The 16,565-nt window shown below is 42.3% G+C and overlaps 1 protein-coding gene across 6 annotated transcripts in view; it reads right to left on the reverse strand.

Annotated features, from left to right (window-relative positions):
- The window catches only part of slc20a2 (solute carrier family 20 member 2), a 47,101-nt gene that overhangs the window by 8,788 nt on the left and 21,748 nt on the right, over window positions 1-16,565 (reverse strand). For all 6 annotated transcript variants that reach the window (XM_069707879.1, XM_069707872.1, XM_069707878.1 and 3 more), the window contains exons 2-9: window positions 11,754-12,330; window positions 6,269-6,409; window positions 5,532-5,617; window positions 3,772-3,868; window positions 3,428-3,547; window positions 1,892-2,125; window positions 695-1,334; window positions 273-458 (exon numbers count right to left, since the gene is read on the reverse strand). In XM_069707879.1, coding sequence (XP_069563980.1) covers window positions 273-458; window positions 695-1,334; window positions 1,892-2,125; window positions 3,428-3,547; window positions 3,772-3,868; window positions 5,532-5,617; window positions 6,269-6,409; window positions 11,754-12,042 — 1,793 coding nt within the window. In that variant the 5' untranslated portion in view covers window positions 12,043-12,330. The remainder of the gene's footprint in view (window positions 1-272; window positions 459-694; window positions 1,335-1,891; window positions 2,126-3,427; window positions 3,548-3,771; window positions 3,869-5,531; window positions 5,618-6,268; window positions 6,410-11,753; window positions 12,331-16,565) is intronic.

Raw genomic sequence — 16,565 nt, forward strand, 5'->3', positions numbered from 1 at the left:
TACTGACTGTCACAGTCTTAAAGACATTGTGTGTGTATTCTAATACTGCTGTGTGAATGTAAGTACTCACCAGAGAGACTGCAGCACTGGGTGAACTCGTTTGTGTCACCATGTTGAGGCTCTTTGGAGCGATTAAAACCACGCATGTCGCAAAGAAACTCTTCTTATGTCTTTCAAATGACGCACGCACCACACACACACACACACACACACACACACACACACACCAACGCACCACTGCACTCAGCTCTCCTGCGAGGGGGCTCTCTCACCTGGAGGGGGTGATGGGAGTCAGGTCCTTGCCCATGGTTTGGATGACGCGGCGGCCCCACACCCACAGGCCGGCGCAGATGCCCACACCGCCGTAAAACAGCAGCCAGATTGGAGTGGCGGCGTCCTGCATCACACCTCCCTGGTCATAGATCATCCACAGCGCCACCAAGGGCCCGATGGCATTACTGCAAAGATGGGACGATAAATAATCTCGGTATTTATGCAAGTATGAGACTAAATGATGTCAAAGGAGCAAAGCTGATGCCTCTATTTGTTGTTATCAAAACAATATATAGTTGCATGCGATTTAATAGGAAAAAAGGCTTCAAGAACAACAAAATTAGCTTATTATGTATAAGGGAACTATATTTTGATTTTTATATATTTATATATCTGTCGTGTAAGCAGCAGGATTGAGCACCTGACATCGTTGCCTCCGTGGGCGAAGGAGCCGAAGCAGGCGGTGAGGATCTGCAGGAAGTGGAACAACAGGAACACCTCGGACTTGTCCTTCTCCTCGTGATCCTCCTCCGCCAGGTCGTCCAGAGGCACCGGAGCCGGGGCCCCTTCCTCCTCCACCCCCTCCAGATCTGTGGCCAGCTTCATCTCCACCCCGCCCTCCTCCGCCTCGATCTCCGCCTCGGCCACGGCGTTGCAGTACGACGAGTAGCTGTCGTAGCGAACTCTCTTCTTGGAGTAGGACACGCTGTTGCTCCTGCCGCCGCCTCCCTCCCCCACCAGCTTCTCACTGTCCTCACGGGACTCTGTGCGTATGAGCGGCTGGACGGGCATGCCGCAGATTGCCGCCGTGTAGCAGGTGTAGCTGTTGTTGCGTCGCAGGAGGCGGTAATTGTTGTCAGCCGGGCCGGTACTGGAGCCTGAGCGGTCGCTGTCGTCCATGCGGCCCAGGTGGATTTTGTGAAGCAGGTCTTTGTACAGACCCGAGTCTTTGTGCACCGTGTGGTACACCTGGCCGTCGCTGCGCATGTGCCCGTCAAAGCTGAAGCTGCCGTTAGAGATGGGTGACTTGAGGCAGCCGTTCGTCATCGAGTGGGTCCGACCTGGATGAGAGAAGGTGGAGAAGGAGGAGAGGAAACAAGTTAATGAACTGAAACAGTTTCCATCTCCAGTCATGTTAGTTTCCTTCCTGATCTCTTCGAAGTCTTTTTAAAAGCATAAACAGAGATACAGGTACTCCCCTCATCCACTCTTCCTATAAAATGAACCCAGCAGTAGCAGTGGCGGGTTGTGATAAAAAATAATCTATGTGTACACAGCTAGTGTGCACATTTCACTTGTTTCAGCAGAGTACTCGTCTCACGCCTAGAAAGAACCGCATTTTCCTCAGTTCCACTTGAAGTTGTCGTTCCACTGCTGGTCAGACAGCAAAGAAGCAGGAGTAACCGTGTAGTTACGTAATGGCGGATGTGAGGTGAACCTGAAAGACGGTGTAGAAAGTTGCCAAATCACACTAGATAAAGAAGCAAAAACCAAGCTCCAGCAGTTTTAACAAACCGCCAACGAGCGGTAGTCAGTGTTTTAGTGAACAGATGTGGTTTTATACCAACACATCTTAAACCAGTGGTGTCTCTGTGGAAATACAGTTATCCTTGTTTACCGTACACCCTGCCGTTTGGCAGGACGGTGCCTCCGTTCGCCAGGTTGGTGAGTTCTCCACTGGAGTCCCGGGTGCTCCGTTCGCTGCTGCCGCCGGTGAGCGGCAACACGGCCTCGTCTGTGCCTTTGGCCCCTGGCAGCTCTTTGAAGACGGGGCTCTCCTCTTCCTCCTCGGGGATCTTGTCCAGGCTCTCATCCGAGATCCTGGACAGAGCCTGCTCCTTCTTTAAGCGACCTGGAGGAACACGTGAGAAGGTAGGTTCAGCTAAGAAAAACAAAATATCACTACCAGAGAATAATTAATTGCCTTTTATACTAATTATGAGACATATGCTGCTACTGTATTAACATGCAAGGCTTATATTCAAATATGTCTGAGGAATCACTTACAGCATAAACATAAGAAAAATAAAATGCTGGTGGAAAAGATTTCAGAGAGAAGTTATCTGGATGGTTTCCAGTTGGGGCAAACTGATGAATTGAGGACAGGACTTTGGCAAGTGACATGTAGAAACTGTTTTTACTCTGCACCAACATCAGTAATAATAAGATGGTGTCGGGGCAGAAAAGGACAAAACTATGCAGAGACATTCCACAAACACACGCCGCCATCAGCTGAGCCGAGCTAATCCCAGTGCTGATAGACTCGATGCCCCCCGACTCCTCAAACACTTGGGTACAAACAGTCTCAGTCATCACCGGTTTCATTTTGACGGATGCAGTAATATCCAGATCAGGACCGATAATATCACCCATAATCCTCTGAGGCATTCAGAGGTCACAACACATTAAGCAACGGGTCGAGTCGGCTTTACTCGTGTGCGGGGTTGAAGGAAAGTTTCAGGGAAAGAAATCTATTTTAAGCCTCAGCATGTTCATTATCAGTGACACAGTCTGCTTTGTTTAAGGTCTATAAATCCTAAACTTTTTTTTTTATTTTTAGAGAACAAAACGGTCTATCAATTTAAAAAATATTCCTGCTTCTAAAATAGTATGTACATTTGTCTTTGTCCAGCATAAATGAAATGAATGGCTACCTTGACCACGTCATCCCACTCTCTGTTATTCTTCCTTCCACTCTTTCTTCTACTGTTTGAATTTTTTTGTGTCATTGTCTGCTTTCCTGTAGGCTGGTTTTCCCATTTGGGAAACAATTCCTAACCTGGATCTGAAAGCTTTCAACACTGCAGGCCATGATCTTGACCCATTTCATCTGGCCAAGCAGCTATACGCTCCAAAAATCTGAGTAACTGGAGCACAGCAGAGTTCACAGGGTTTTTTTTGTGGCTTTAGTGGCTCTGGCAGAGACCAACAGGAAAACACATCCGCTGGCTTCTGTTGTTTGGTGTCGGAGCACAGAGTGTGCAAACAGAGGCTGAAGCTCTGTTGTTGGGCCCGGGACAGAGCGCCGGGCTTTCATATGGTGTGAGAAAGAAACACACACACGCACACACACACACACACACACACACACACACACACACACACACACACACACACACACACACACACACACGTATGCAGATCAGATACATACTTGCTATTTTTCTCCTCATCCAGGGACAGACGAATATCCACACCATCCCCGCACAGACCAGCGACCCGGCTAAAGTAATGAGGAAGATGGCCCACACCGGTAGCATCTCTAAACCGAGCACTGCAGTTCGTGAACACACATTGACACACACACAGGGAAAGAAAAAATTCATACAAGCAGTTTCAAATCTACTTAAACTCGTTCGACAACTTCAAAAGGAATTTTCAGCAAGCAAACAACAGTGACACGACCACACGTGAAGCCTGAGATGATAGTTTGATCATACGCTGGTGTCAGAATAAGTAAAAGGGTATGATTAGAAATAACCGTGGCCCGGTACTTACACGGGGCTCCAGTGTACATGATGGAGAACGTGTTGATCCCGATGGTGGTGGCATAGAAGATGGGCAGCGCTCGCAGGCCGTTTGGGACACAGTCATCCTGTGGAGCAAACGCGGTGTCGGAATATGACGATAAAAAAGCCAAAACTTATGCTTGACAAATAAATCATGAATATTTTTACATTAGCTGAATTTAGTTGAGATGTGTTTACAGTGTTTTACAACATGTTGTTGCAACATGTTAATAATTCCTAGCAAATTTCTAGTTAAAAAATAGTAAATGTCCTAATAATGAACATATCCAGTTAAAGGTCAGATATGTACTTGCTTTTGAAACACAAGTGCGCATTTACAAATGTTAAATGCCTGAATGTTACTGCTCTCATATTTTCCTTTGGGCTCAGTAAGTTACCGGAGGACTCCTTTAGACGGCACACCGGACAAACAACGATACCATTCGAACATCCTGATTAGTCTGATGTAGGCAATAAACATGCCGACAATCGAAGGGGTCACTACTATCCTGAGTTGGGGATCATAGATGGACGAAACACGCTATTGGCTCTGTATCGCCAGCAGTTTCCACAGTGCACCAACATAACAGTCACGAACTTGTTTCAATTTAGTTTTGAAGTCACATCTTCATACTGAGCCTACACCGCCTTCACTGGTCATGTGTATATTACATTTTGCGTACATGTCGTGGTAATTTCTGAGGACGTGCACAACCAATGCATCACTCTGAACAGCTCAATGCTCTTCTTTTGTGGTTTTCAGTCTCGACTGTTCGTGTCTTGTGCAGAAAACTAAAACAACAACTTAATAATGAGGTCAGAAGTTTAGCTCAGGTCGATTCAAGAAGTTTCATGTGAAAATATGACCTATTTAACAGGTGAAAGTATCACATCCACAAATGACATCTGGACTGTGGATTTCACCAAAGTAGCCATGTTTATGCAGCTCTGTTGGAAAGGTGACTCTTGGAAAAGAGTTTTTAATCTCTGAGAGTTTTACATACTTCGATAAATAAATATATATATATGCATATATAAAACAAATCTGAACCCTGCAAACATAATTCAAAGATCAAATAGTCTGACTGAGCTGATGCAAATAGCCTGCAGAGACAGAAATAACCTCATCCTGAATTTGACCCATCTATGCTGTTAACTCTAGCCCAAATGATAAATCATCCAATGAGTCATTCATACATGTTCCTGCCGCCGTGACCTGAGGATGAGCTACAACACTTTTCTCTTCCTCGTCTGCCAGCGATTGCCCGTTACGTAACAACAGATCTGCGGGAGTTGCCAAATCAAATGGATTTATCTGTTCTGAAGATCTTTGGATAAGTTGCGCGCGCGTGTGTGTGTGTGTGTGTGTGTGTGTGTGTGTGTGTGTGTGTGTGTGTGTGTGTGTGTGTGTGTGTGTGTGTGTGTGTGTGTGTGTGTGTGTGTGTGTGTGTGTGTGTCGGTGTCTAAATTCTAGTATTGAAACTCAGATCGACAACTAACTCTACACGTGGAGGGTGCCATCATGTTTTTTGCCAGCGTGTCAAAACCAAACGCTGACATTACTGGCAACAATTAAAAACATGACATGTATTACAGCACCCAGATTAAAGGTAAAAAGTTGTTAATCAAGAAATACATGAAATACAAATGAACTATAAATTCAAAGAGGACTTTTCTTGTCCTCTTGTGGGGTGAAGTCATTTTCTTCTGTGTGGGTGAATCAGTGCGACTGTGCAGACATCAGCCCACCTTGTTGAGGATGAAGTGTCTGATGAGCATGAAGAGGAGGCCAGACATGAGTCCAGACAGCAAAGGGGAGATGAACCACGAAGACACTGGAGTAGGAGGAAAAAAATATCATCAGGAAAGAAGAGCGAGACATTTGCAGACAAACATGAAACCCTCAGATTTACAGTTATGTTCTTGTTTCTCACTTATTAGCAGCAATTCTCTACACTTCAAAGAATGACTGTCAACTCTTTGGGGAAAAGGTATGAGCTCTCAGCTATGCTTATGTATGTGTATGTACAATTATCAATACAGCAGCAACAACCAGTTTGCTCCTCTGCTGAGGTGAATAGAGATTTTATTTTGCTTTAAAGTATCTCTTGTTTCCATGTGCCGCTCCATTGAGGCCCCTAATGGGGGAGAAATTGGTTTCTCTGCCTCTCCTAGAATAAATTACTCGCTGTGTAAAATGGTCGAGGGAGTCATCCTGGCTGACAACAAAATCCAATGATTACAGTTTACGTTTTACTAAGCTGAAAACCTTTCTGATGTCAAACTACTCCACTGGAGCTGCACTGGAAATGTTTCACACTGTCAGGTTTAAGTGGCAGGTGATATTATGTAAAAATAGTGTCGTAATCAAATAAGCATTGGAGACACACAGACACACAGGCACACAGGCACACACACACACACACACACACACACACACACACACACACACACACACACACACACACACAGGTCTTTGCTCTTACCAATCTTGACAAGCTGCATCCACTGTACGCCCCTCGTGCCGATGGCCACCATGGAGAAGCCGATGGTGGCGCCAACGATGCAGTGCGTCCCAGAGACGGGCAGTTTAAGGAAGGAGGCGATTAGCTGCCAGACTGCGGATCCTGTTTACAAAAACACACACACACACACACACACACACACACACACACACACACACACACACACACACACACTTTTCTTTTTTAATTGGCTACCTTTTTTCCATCAGCAATGCAGTTCTGCAACAAAAAGAAGTAATAAGATGTAAACTGTGGAAAACAACAGCACACGAGCTGATTGCACCACTGTGTCATTGTTGTCCTCAGTTATGTAAATGAGTAAGAATATGCTGCTGCTCATCGTTTACTTTGCTGGATATTCAAACTGGAAATATATGAAGGGATGGGTATCATTCAAAAAAAATTCAATACCGGTTCCTGAACAATAATTTCATGAAATCCAATATATTTATATTTTAAATTACGATTACAAATCTTTAGTTTTAACCCAGGTTGTTTTCTGTAGCTACAATAAAAATATGTCCCTTAAATGCTTCACATGCTATCAGTAAATATTAGTTAGCTGGCTTCAGACCGAGAAGCCTTCAGTTACTGCAGTGGATGTAAAATACGTTTGAAAAGAGTGAAATAAGGCGTTCAAGGTGCCCAAGTAGACCGTGTATGTTAATGCTGTGGCTCGCTGACACTGAGGAGATTTAGTCTTGCTTTAGAGCAGGGCGGTAAAGTGTAATACCACTGACGGCCACTAGGAATTGGCTCCCACAGCCTCTGGCTCCATTGACTCCTGTTCAACTTCTCCAATGAAGTACAAAGTCAATACATTTTTTTCACAAGTTAATATGTTGTCATTCACTAAAGTCACTCCTTCTGATGAGTTTTATGGCAGTTAATCTTAAAATAATATATTAATTAATTAGATATTAGGCCTAAAAAAAGAAAGAGTTAAAGCTGGGGGCATGTCTGGTTTGACTGACATGGCTGAGGGGCAGTCTTCGTGTTCTCAGCCAGATTGAGTCAGATCGCTCATCTAAATATAGTCACTTCTGGCTCCAGAAAATTTAGAGGGCAACAGCCTAAATGCCAAATTTGAGACCAAACCAATGGGTGAGGTCACGATAGTTTGCTGCTTGCTTAAACGTAGCCAAAGTTTAAAAATGAAAACTTGTTAGCGTGGATGTAGCCTAGGTGTTGGAATTTGGTACTGAATGAGAAGACATTTTTCTATAGTAGATAATACCCAGCCAACATGTGACATCTTAAGTGATGGTCTGAATGCTGTCGGAAATTTAAAATGACTGCTTTGGTTTGTATTCTTTATAGGTTTTGGTTTAAAAAAAAAAAACAGTGTTTTAAATTTCAAGATAATCTGAAAACTACAGTCACATTATCTTCCATCAGCAAAGACAAGTTTTCCAGTAGTCCCCACAGTTGTAGTATCAACATCACCATAAAAGACCTTTTAGCTGAAATTGCTAAATGACCGAGTAATTGCAGTGTTTTTAACGTGGGATTATACATCTTTGATGAAGGAATATGTTGGGATGCACTGAAAGTCTGCAGCAAAAATGTATGTGTAGACAAGTGCTGATAATAACATACAACAGAGAATAAAGGTTCATTTATCAACATGACAGAAGTCAAACATCACAGTGTCATTGTCAGGCTTGGAGACTCCTTTAAAAAGGACACAATATATTTCCCTGCTTTTATCCAGTCAAATCAATGAATTAAATCTTCCTCTAACTCTTTATAAACAACATGTCGGTGACAAATGTTTCTCGTTTGGAGATGAGGAAAAGCTGTTCCATGTTTCCCCAACATTCACTTGTGGCAGTCGGTCACACCTGAATGTTCTGCAGCACAGGAATCCCGTGTGCATAATACCGCCTCATATATCACCATTTCCCAGCAGTCTCTCTGTCATTGAAGTGCCATTGTCTCAATTGTTTTCCTCTCTGCACTGTTCATTTACACAAAAGCTACCGCTCACACTCGAAAGTTCCTCCTTGTGCTTCACTGCGAATATATTTTCATGAGAGGACGGTGGCTGTCTCCTCCTGAAAACATGGTAGTTGACGTTATCAAAATCTTTATAAAACTTTCTGCACAGTTTGTCATTAAGTTCTTTTAAAAATGTGTAAGGACAAAACAACTTTTACAGCATCTTTACTAAGTCAATGAAGAAAAGTGGATGTATTTCAAATTAACTAGAAGTTTTTACCAACTGCAGAACAAAAAACGGCTAGAATTATGTAATTTCGATGGAGACATACAAATGTCGATAATGAGGTACAGAAGCTTTTTAATGTAAGCATAAAGTTCAAACTTCAATAAAATAAGTGATGCCCTTCTTCGTGGACTCTGACCACAGCTGTGAATCTCAGAGCTGTTTGCAACATTTTACAAAGAAACAGTACACAAATCAGAGGAGTCTTCACATGGTTTCATGTCTGCCCTCAGGTTAAGATGATATTGTTTCAATTCATTCAGAGGGAACAGTATAGCCTGCTTTGTTATATATGTTATATTTAAATGAATACACTATTATATGAGAGATTTTTGAAGTAATTTATCTGGTAAAAAATAAAGTTGCCGGTTTTAGCATGCCGCATGTGATGATCTTCATCTGTCTTTTTTTCCATATAATTATAAATTTGATACTTTTAGGTTTCGGACTGTTGGTGGGGAAAAAAATAAGTCATTTAAAGATGTTACTATGTCTGTAGGAAAGTGTGGTAGTCATTTTTATTATTTTCTGATATTTATTCTCTCTCTCTCTCTCTCTCTCTCTCTCTATATATATATATATATATATATGCTGCTCAAAAAAATAAAGGGAACACTTAAACAACACATCCTAGATCTCAATGAATGAAATATTCCAGTTGAAAATCTTTATTCATTACATAGTGGAATGTGTTGAGAACAAAATAACATAAGAATGATCAATGGAAATCAAAATCATTATCCCATGGAGGTCTGGATTCAGAATTATACTCAAAATAAAAGTGGAAAAATCAGATCACAGGCTGATCCAACTTCTGTGGAAATCCCTCAAGACAAGTCAAAATGAGGCTCAGTACTGTGTGTGTGGCCTCCACGTGCCTGAATGCACTCCCTACAACGCCTGGGCATGCTCCTGATGAGACCACGGATGTTCTCCTGAGGGATCTCCTCCCAGACCTGGATCAAAGCATCAGTCGACTCCTGGACAGTCTGTGGTGGACGTGGCGTCGGTGGATGGAACGAGACACGATGTCCCAGATGTGCTGGATTGGATTCAGATCTGGGGAACGGGCAGGCCGGTCCGTAGCATCGATGCCTTCATCGTGCAGGAACTGCTGACACACTCCAGCCACATGAGGCCGAGCATTGTCATGCATCAGAAGGAACCCGGGGCCCACTGCAATATGCTTATCTTACAATATGCTTTAAGGCATATTGTAAGACCATATATATATATATATGCAACATAAACCATCTTCTCATGCACCTAAAAAAAATATAACAACTGACAAACAACTGAGAGACTGTAGGTGCTGTGTGACAGTTTTAGGCACTAAAAGGAAGGCAAGGATGTTTTCTCAACAATGTAATGAACACATTTTATATCAATTAACTTCCTACAAAGTGCAGTAAACAGAAGAAAGCTTCTGTCTCTCCATGAGATCCCAGACTGACTGGATGGTGTTTAGATCGGGGCTCCGGGGGGACCCCACCATCTGTTGCAGGACTCCTCATTCTTGTGGCCGCAGATAGTTTTTAAATGACTCTGGCTGCCTGTGGTGCCTCCCTGGTGGCCTCGCCTGATGAATAAGAATCTAAACATGTAGTGCCGGAAACACCGGGGATTGAGGCTCACTGAACAATAACCAAGCTCATCTCCACAATAACATCTACGGCATGTTACTCAGGGTTGAAATGTCACTCTGCAAACAATCTGCATCTAAACAGCGGAGATCACATCTTTTGATGTTTTCTGGGTTGCAACTAACAATACTCTCAGTAGCAGATTCATCTATTTCTTAATGGCCTTTTATTGTGTTATATGCAGATCCATACAGTGACCAGCTTCATCAACAGCATTGTCTGTCACACTTGTAAACTAAAACGGAGTTAAAATAAGTGGTACAGAAGCTCATAATGACCAACCCAGGTATGAGACTGGAAAATACAAAGATACAAAACAAAAGACTAAATTGATTTGAACAGAGCCAGAGTGTTGGGCTGTGCCTTCATGCTACTCAAATAACTTGAGAAATAAGGATAAGCAGAACAAAGAGTGTGAACTTGGTTTACTGAACAAATGATGGTCATATAGGTGTAATGTACTCAGTTCAACTTTCCACATTTTCAAGAAGTTGTCCTGATCATGGCTTTTCTTCCTGCTGCGCTCTGAATCCATAATACATATCCAACACAAGTGGTCATATTTTCTGATTGCAGAGCGCCCCAATGTAAGGTCTCAGTTTAAATGAGATGTCCACTTCCAATACTTTTTGCAAAAACGTATATACCTCCCTCCAGAAAGGAATTATTAAGGTGCAGGACTAGAATATCTGATCAGCCTCAGACTTTTTACCAGCAGTGTGGAGATTCAGTATAATGAGTCTTTTGCACTGAAGTCAAGAATCTAATGATGTTTTTCCAACAAAACTCTCTCCACAAACCTGAAATTGAACTTTTTACACTGTAACACCATCCCTCTTCCGCTATAACCAGGTTAACTTCCCTTTCCCATTTTCATTTCACATACAATGCGTTACATTTTGTTTGTTAAAGGACTCCATAAATTCTTGATGTATTTTTGATTTGAGGTCAAGACTTGAAATCAATTCTTTAATAAATGTTTTAGGCTATAATGTGTCAGCAAATAGGTAGAAAATGTCTATCATAGGTTCTCAGAGACCATGATGACACAGTCACATTCCTTCTTTTGACCAACAGTCCAAAACCCCAAAATATTCCATTTTAAAAGACAAAACAAAGAATTACAACAAATATTTAAGAACCTGCATTCAGTGTAAAGTAAAGCACATTTCCTTTGGAAATAAATTGACAAATGTTTTCTAAATCTTTGACTATTGACTATTTTGTCTGCCAATCAACTAATCATTTCAGTTCCAATGTTTTTATCCAGTTTGTTTCTCTAAACGTTAAACGACATGAAGCAGCAGGAGTTCAGCAGAAATGTAAAAGTAAAGGACTTCTCAGACAGAAAACAAGCAACTTTTCTGACATTATTTATCTGTTACAGTAAAGTAAGGTAAAGCTTTTCGTTGTTCTAACACTTGACTTTTTAAGTTCCCTGCAGCTTCATTCTGATCTAGGAAGAGTCTTTCACATCAAAAGGCACTCGGACGCTTATTCTGACATTAAGATTGTGTTTTTGTGGTATTTGAAGCAAATATATAACTCGCTGGATGTAAAAGAGAGTCCAACTTACCGACCATGGCGCTGACCTCGCCTGCCATGAGTACGGGCACCGTTTCGTTGTAGAGGCTGACGTCTATGATGCCCTTCCGAATCGTCTCTCCCACTTTGGCCCCGAGCAGCATGGAGCCCAGCGTCTCGAAGATGGACGCCAGGATACAGGCCTGCTTCAGGGTGACCACGCCGGACCCCACCGCCGTGCCGAAGGAATTGGCCACATCGTTGGCTCCGACTGAAAACGCCAGGACGAAGGCAATGATGAAGCCAAGAATGACCATCCACAGATATGGCTCCAGATCCATCTTGATATGATTTCACCACAAAGAAAATCCAATCAGGAAAAAAAATAAATCAAAAATCTATCTTAAATATTCTAAAAAAAAAAGAAGAAGTGCTCTGTGCGTTTGTGGCGGAGGACTCGGCGAGCCCGCTCCTTTTCTTCGTCCCCTGGTTGTAAAGAGTTCGAGGGGCGAAGCACAGCCGCTAACTAAGCGTTTGGAGAGCAGTCCAAAGATTGGAGACTAGTGATGGTGGGAGCAGAGAGCATTCCATAGCTTAGTGTGAGACAGCCTGTCTGCACGGTCCTTCACCTGCCGGAGACACGAGAGAGAGCAGACACAGAAACAGGTTAGTGTCATAAGCCATGATTCCTCTTTCTGAGCAGCAGCTACCATCTGACAACACCTCCCTGTGACTTCCTCAGAAAACCTCAAACAAAGGGGGGAGGGGCTAAGAGGGAGAGGAGGAGAAAACGGAATCGAGATGGATGATGATGACTTTGATGATGCAGAACTGGCTTTGATGAAACAGGGAGAGCGCCACATGATGAGCACTCGAGTTGGGAAAGCTGAAGACATCCGAGACAGTCACAATAGAAAGTCACAGCCTGCACTTCCAAGAAATCCAATCAGATTGCTCAGAGGGCTCGCTGTCAGCAATGACACTATAAAAAGACCACAGTCGTTGGAGTGACATCAGAGCAATGTTCCCAACATTAGAGCACATTTAAACGCCTTATCCCCTCACGGCGGGGCAGCTGCTGCTAAACCTGATTTTATTTCACACGTGATGCCTTTCCACACAATCAGATAGCCTTTGACAGGAATTATAAATTTACAGTTTCACTATTAGACCATTAGACTATCTCAATATCCATTACTTTCATCTGCGAACAGTGACAGTAGAATTACCAAAGATAATAGAAGTTTGACTTCATTACACGACTCTTGGACTTCATGAAATACCTGGAAGCAGTTTGATCGAGCCGATCTTACTAAAACAGAGATGTTAACCAAGAGATGGTCTCACTGGGAGTTGTGCGGATGTTTGCGTGGCACATCACGTCACCTCTAATCTTTGCTCTTTCAGCCTCAGCGTGATTGCAACGCTGGTTGCTGGGTGACAGTCGAAGGTACACGAGGGGTTCGTAGCAGGCTATGGAGTACAGGTTCAAACAAAATCGAAGGCTTTGGTGCAGCACAAAGAAAAAAGAAAAACTGGGTGCATGGGTTTAAGGTCAAGACTGCATTGCAGTAAGAACAGCAGTGATGTTTTACTGCTGCTTGAGGTGGCAATAGTTCAGAAGAGCTGAACTTCAGGCGGTCAGGTAAGAAACTGAAAATGCTCTTGAAGCTTCTATAAAAAATAAAAGCATCACAGCCCTCTGAGAATTTTAACTTTCAGATGTAAATAACTTTGAAGTCCAGTCTGTCAGGGAGCAGGACTCTCCTGTGAATGAGTCAGTGGTGTGGATATCCACATGGTGTGTGCACACTACAGCCAAAATGCTCTCATGTCTGATCTCCATTGTAAAACATGAAGGGTTAAATATATAAAAACTTTGTACGACTTTTTATATATGAATATTTTATGCTGCATGTCTTCAAGTTAGAGTAGGCTGGTTTCTGTCTCTTTACCCAAACATTTCCTTGTTTCAACTTCAATAACATGATTTTCTCTCTTTTATATCACCGTGATATGAAAATCTTTCATTTTTGGACAAAACATTGACATTTTGAAGATGTGATTTTTAGCTACAGGGGACTCAAACAAATATTCATTTCACTCTTTCCTGGCTTTTTATAGACAAAACAATCCAAAAGATAACAGATGAATAGGTCATAAAAAAAAAAAAAAACCCTGGTTGGTTGCCGTACTAAGACGATTTCTTTCGACCGGAGGGGATCCCGTGTCAGACTGTATCTATGCACTAGTTGAGTTTATCTGTTAAAAACGTGATGATTTCCTATCCACTGGAACAAAAGGTTCCTGTAGAGCTCCACAAAGCCCATTAACACCACAACAGTGACAACATCCTTTAAAAGCAGATGATGAGGCCACCAACAATGAAACCTCTGGTGGTCCTGGAGAAACCTTGACACCACAAATGATCCGAGGTTCTTTCTCCTCTTTTCTCTTTTGTCTACGCCACATAATCAAAGTCATTTCCGAGGGGTTAATGGCACCGCATTTCCTTCTACAGTTAAGCCCGTTGTTAATGGGGAGCATTAAATGTAAACAGCTTGAAGGCCAGACTAGTGAAGTCTCTCGGCATGAAGCGACCGTGTGCTCCTCATTGCGTGGGGTCAGGCAGCTCCTTCCTCAATAGCCTGCGGGCAGATATGTCTCCCCCCTCGCGACCGAGAGCTCCATCTGGAACAGTTGCGGTCACGTACTGCTATCCTTTAGTCTTTGTTGAACCGCAAACCGCATGTAATAAGATGATAATATTTTGTTTCCCGATCAGACCTCCCTGAATAATAGAGACACTGAAATCTAAACACAAGAGTTTAATATAAAGGAACAAACATGTTTCATTTTCCTCACAACAACTTAACAGATCCCGATCTGATACTGAGGGAGGGCGAGCTCAGAGGTTGACATATCTCAAAATAGACAGTGAAAATTGCTTTATACTTCACTGATCCCTGAGGGGAAATCTGATTTTCACCTGGTTTTCTCCAGAGAGCGTTTAGAGCGCAGGATCAGCGCCCATCGAGTCTTCAGACATTAAGGTTTCAGACACTCGGCTGAAACGTCACTAAACTCTTGTCTATCAACATAATTACTAAAAGCTTAACCGAGTTAATAATTGATGACCAAACATAACCATACAATCCTGGGTAGGAATCCTTAAGTATGGCTCTTTAAGTGGGATGCAAGTATGTTGGGTTTATCAAAACAGCTGCATCAAAACGGAAGTATTCAAATTCTAAATTCACAATTTATTCATTTGAATCTATATTGAATAAGTTAAGAATTACACGTACCTTCTTTTCTGTTTTTCAACCTCTTTAACACTTTTGACAAATAGTCTATAAACAGTAAGTTTCACAGTCTGCATTGGTGTACAGTGGTTTCAGTAGCACCGTTTGAGGGACTAACAAGACACTGTGTAAATGTTTAATCCGGGGGAACACTGTCGCCACAAGAGGACCAGATCTCCCACCACAGTCACACAGGAGCTTCCAGCAGGAGGAACCAGACACTCCACACAGGACATGGTCAAACACCGTCTCCCCACAAAGTACACCTTTGACTGTGTGTCCACGTGTGAGAGGAGGTAGAAAGAAGATGATTCAGAGTGACTCGAATGTGAGTGTGTACACAAGCACTAGGCCTCTTTTTTTTTTTTTTTTTTTTTTTTTTTTAATCTGATTAACATTTTTCTAAACAGGGAAACTCAACATGACAGCTGCACCTGACACTTTGTCCAGTCTAAAGACCTTGTCCTGCTGGAACACATCAACACCAGCTCACATACCACCACTCCCAGCTGTGCCCATTAAAACTATTTTCTCCAGCACTAAAACTTGTACTGCAGAGAAGACTAAAGACGATATGAAGTCCATAATTCAGAAGAGATATAAACCTTATCTCAGTCAAAGAAGAAGAAGACAATTTGCTTCCTTAGTAGTTTCAATGTCACTATTACAGTAAGTAGTCAGCACAGTCAAAGTGACATCCACAATGAGTGGAAGATCAACCAGCCGGATGTGATACACGTCGACCTTCCCCCTAATAACTTAAAGAATCCTGGAGTTTTAGCATTTTGAAGTGGAAGGAGCTATTCCAGATCAAACTGCAAAATCCTTACATATTTCCTACGTGACTGACAGGTGAAGCATTTTTAAGGCTTGAATGGGCCTGAAATTATTGCTGTTAAATAACCAGAATAAAAGATGAACAGATGCGTTCAAAAATATGTGGTTCTTCAGAGTTCCTCAAGGCTGGTGCAGTCCCAAGGTGCATTTCAGCAAGAGTAGTCCTGTCACCAAGGTTAAAGGTTTGTGACGTTGGCCACAAATATGTAAGCATGTAAAAACTAATGATTAGAGAAAACTGACAAGGAAATCTGAAGCTTACATCCATTTAGTGTGGGATTCTGGGTTAATTTCGGATATTAAGTAACTATGCAAACGATCTCCAAAATATGCAACTTTATCATCTTAATTCATGAGGCAATGTTCTCTGAACTGGACCCATGTTAATTATTTAGTCACAACCACAGTGCAGTGGAAGTCCAGCAAGTTCCTAATCCAATACCTCCTCAACAGGGGTGGCAGAAGTATGTTTAATACTGAACATGTATTTTTGGGGAGAAACTCTGCAAATAAATATGCATACTCCACAGAGAAAGGTCCTGATGGGGTTCAAACCGAGACCGTCTTTCATAAAAATCCGTATTTAACAGATCTTCTGTACATGGCACAGGCTATAAACCTATTTCATGTTCACAAAATATAAGTAAATAAATAATGAATGGCTCCAACTGCAGTCTTGACACCTGCCTTGGGCAAATTCTTTTCTTTATCTTGGACATCGC

Source organism: Brachyistius frenatus, unplaced genomic scaffold (assembly GCF_029030835.1).
Source record: "Brachyistius frenatus isolate BFR_SWC_R1_liver_20210118 unplaced genomic scaffold, ASM2903083v1 Contig_72, whole genome shotgun sequence".
Lineage (NCBI taxonomy): Eukaryota > Metazoa > Chordata > Actinopteri > Embiotocidae > Brachyistius > Brachyistius frenatus.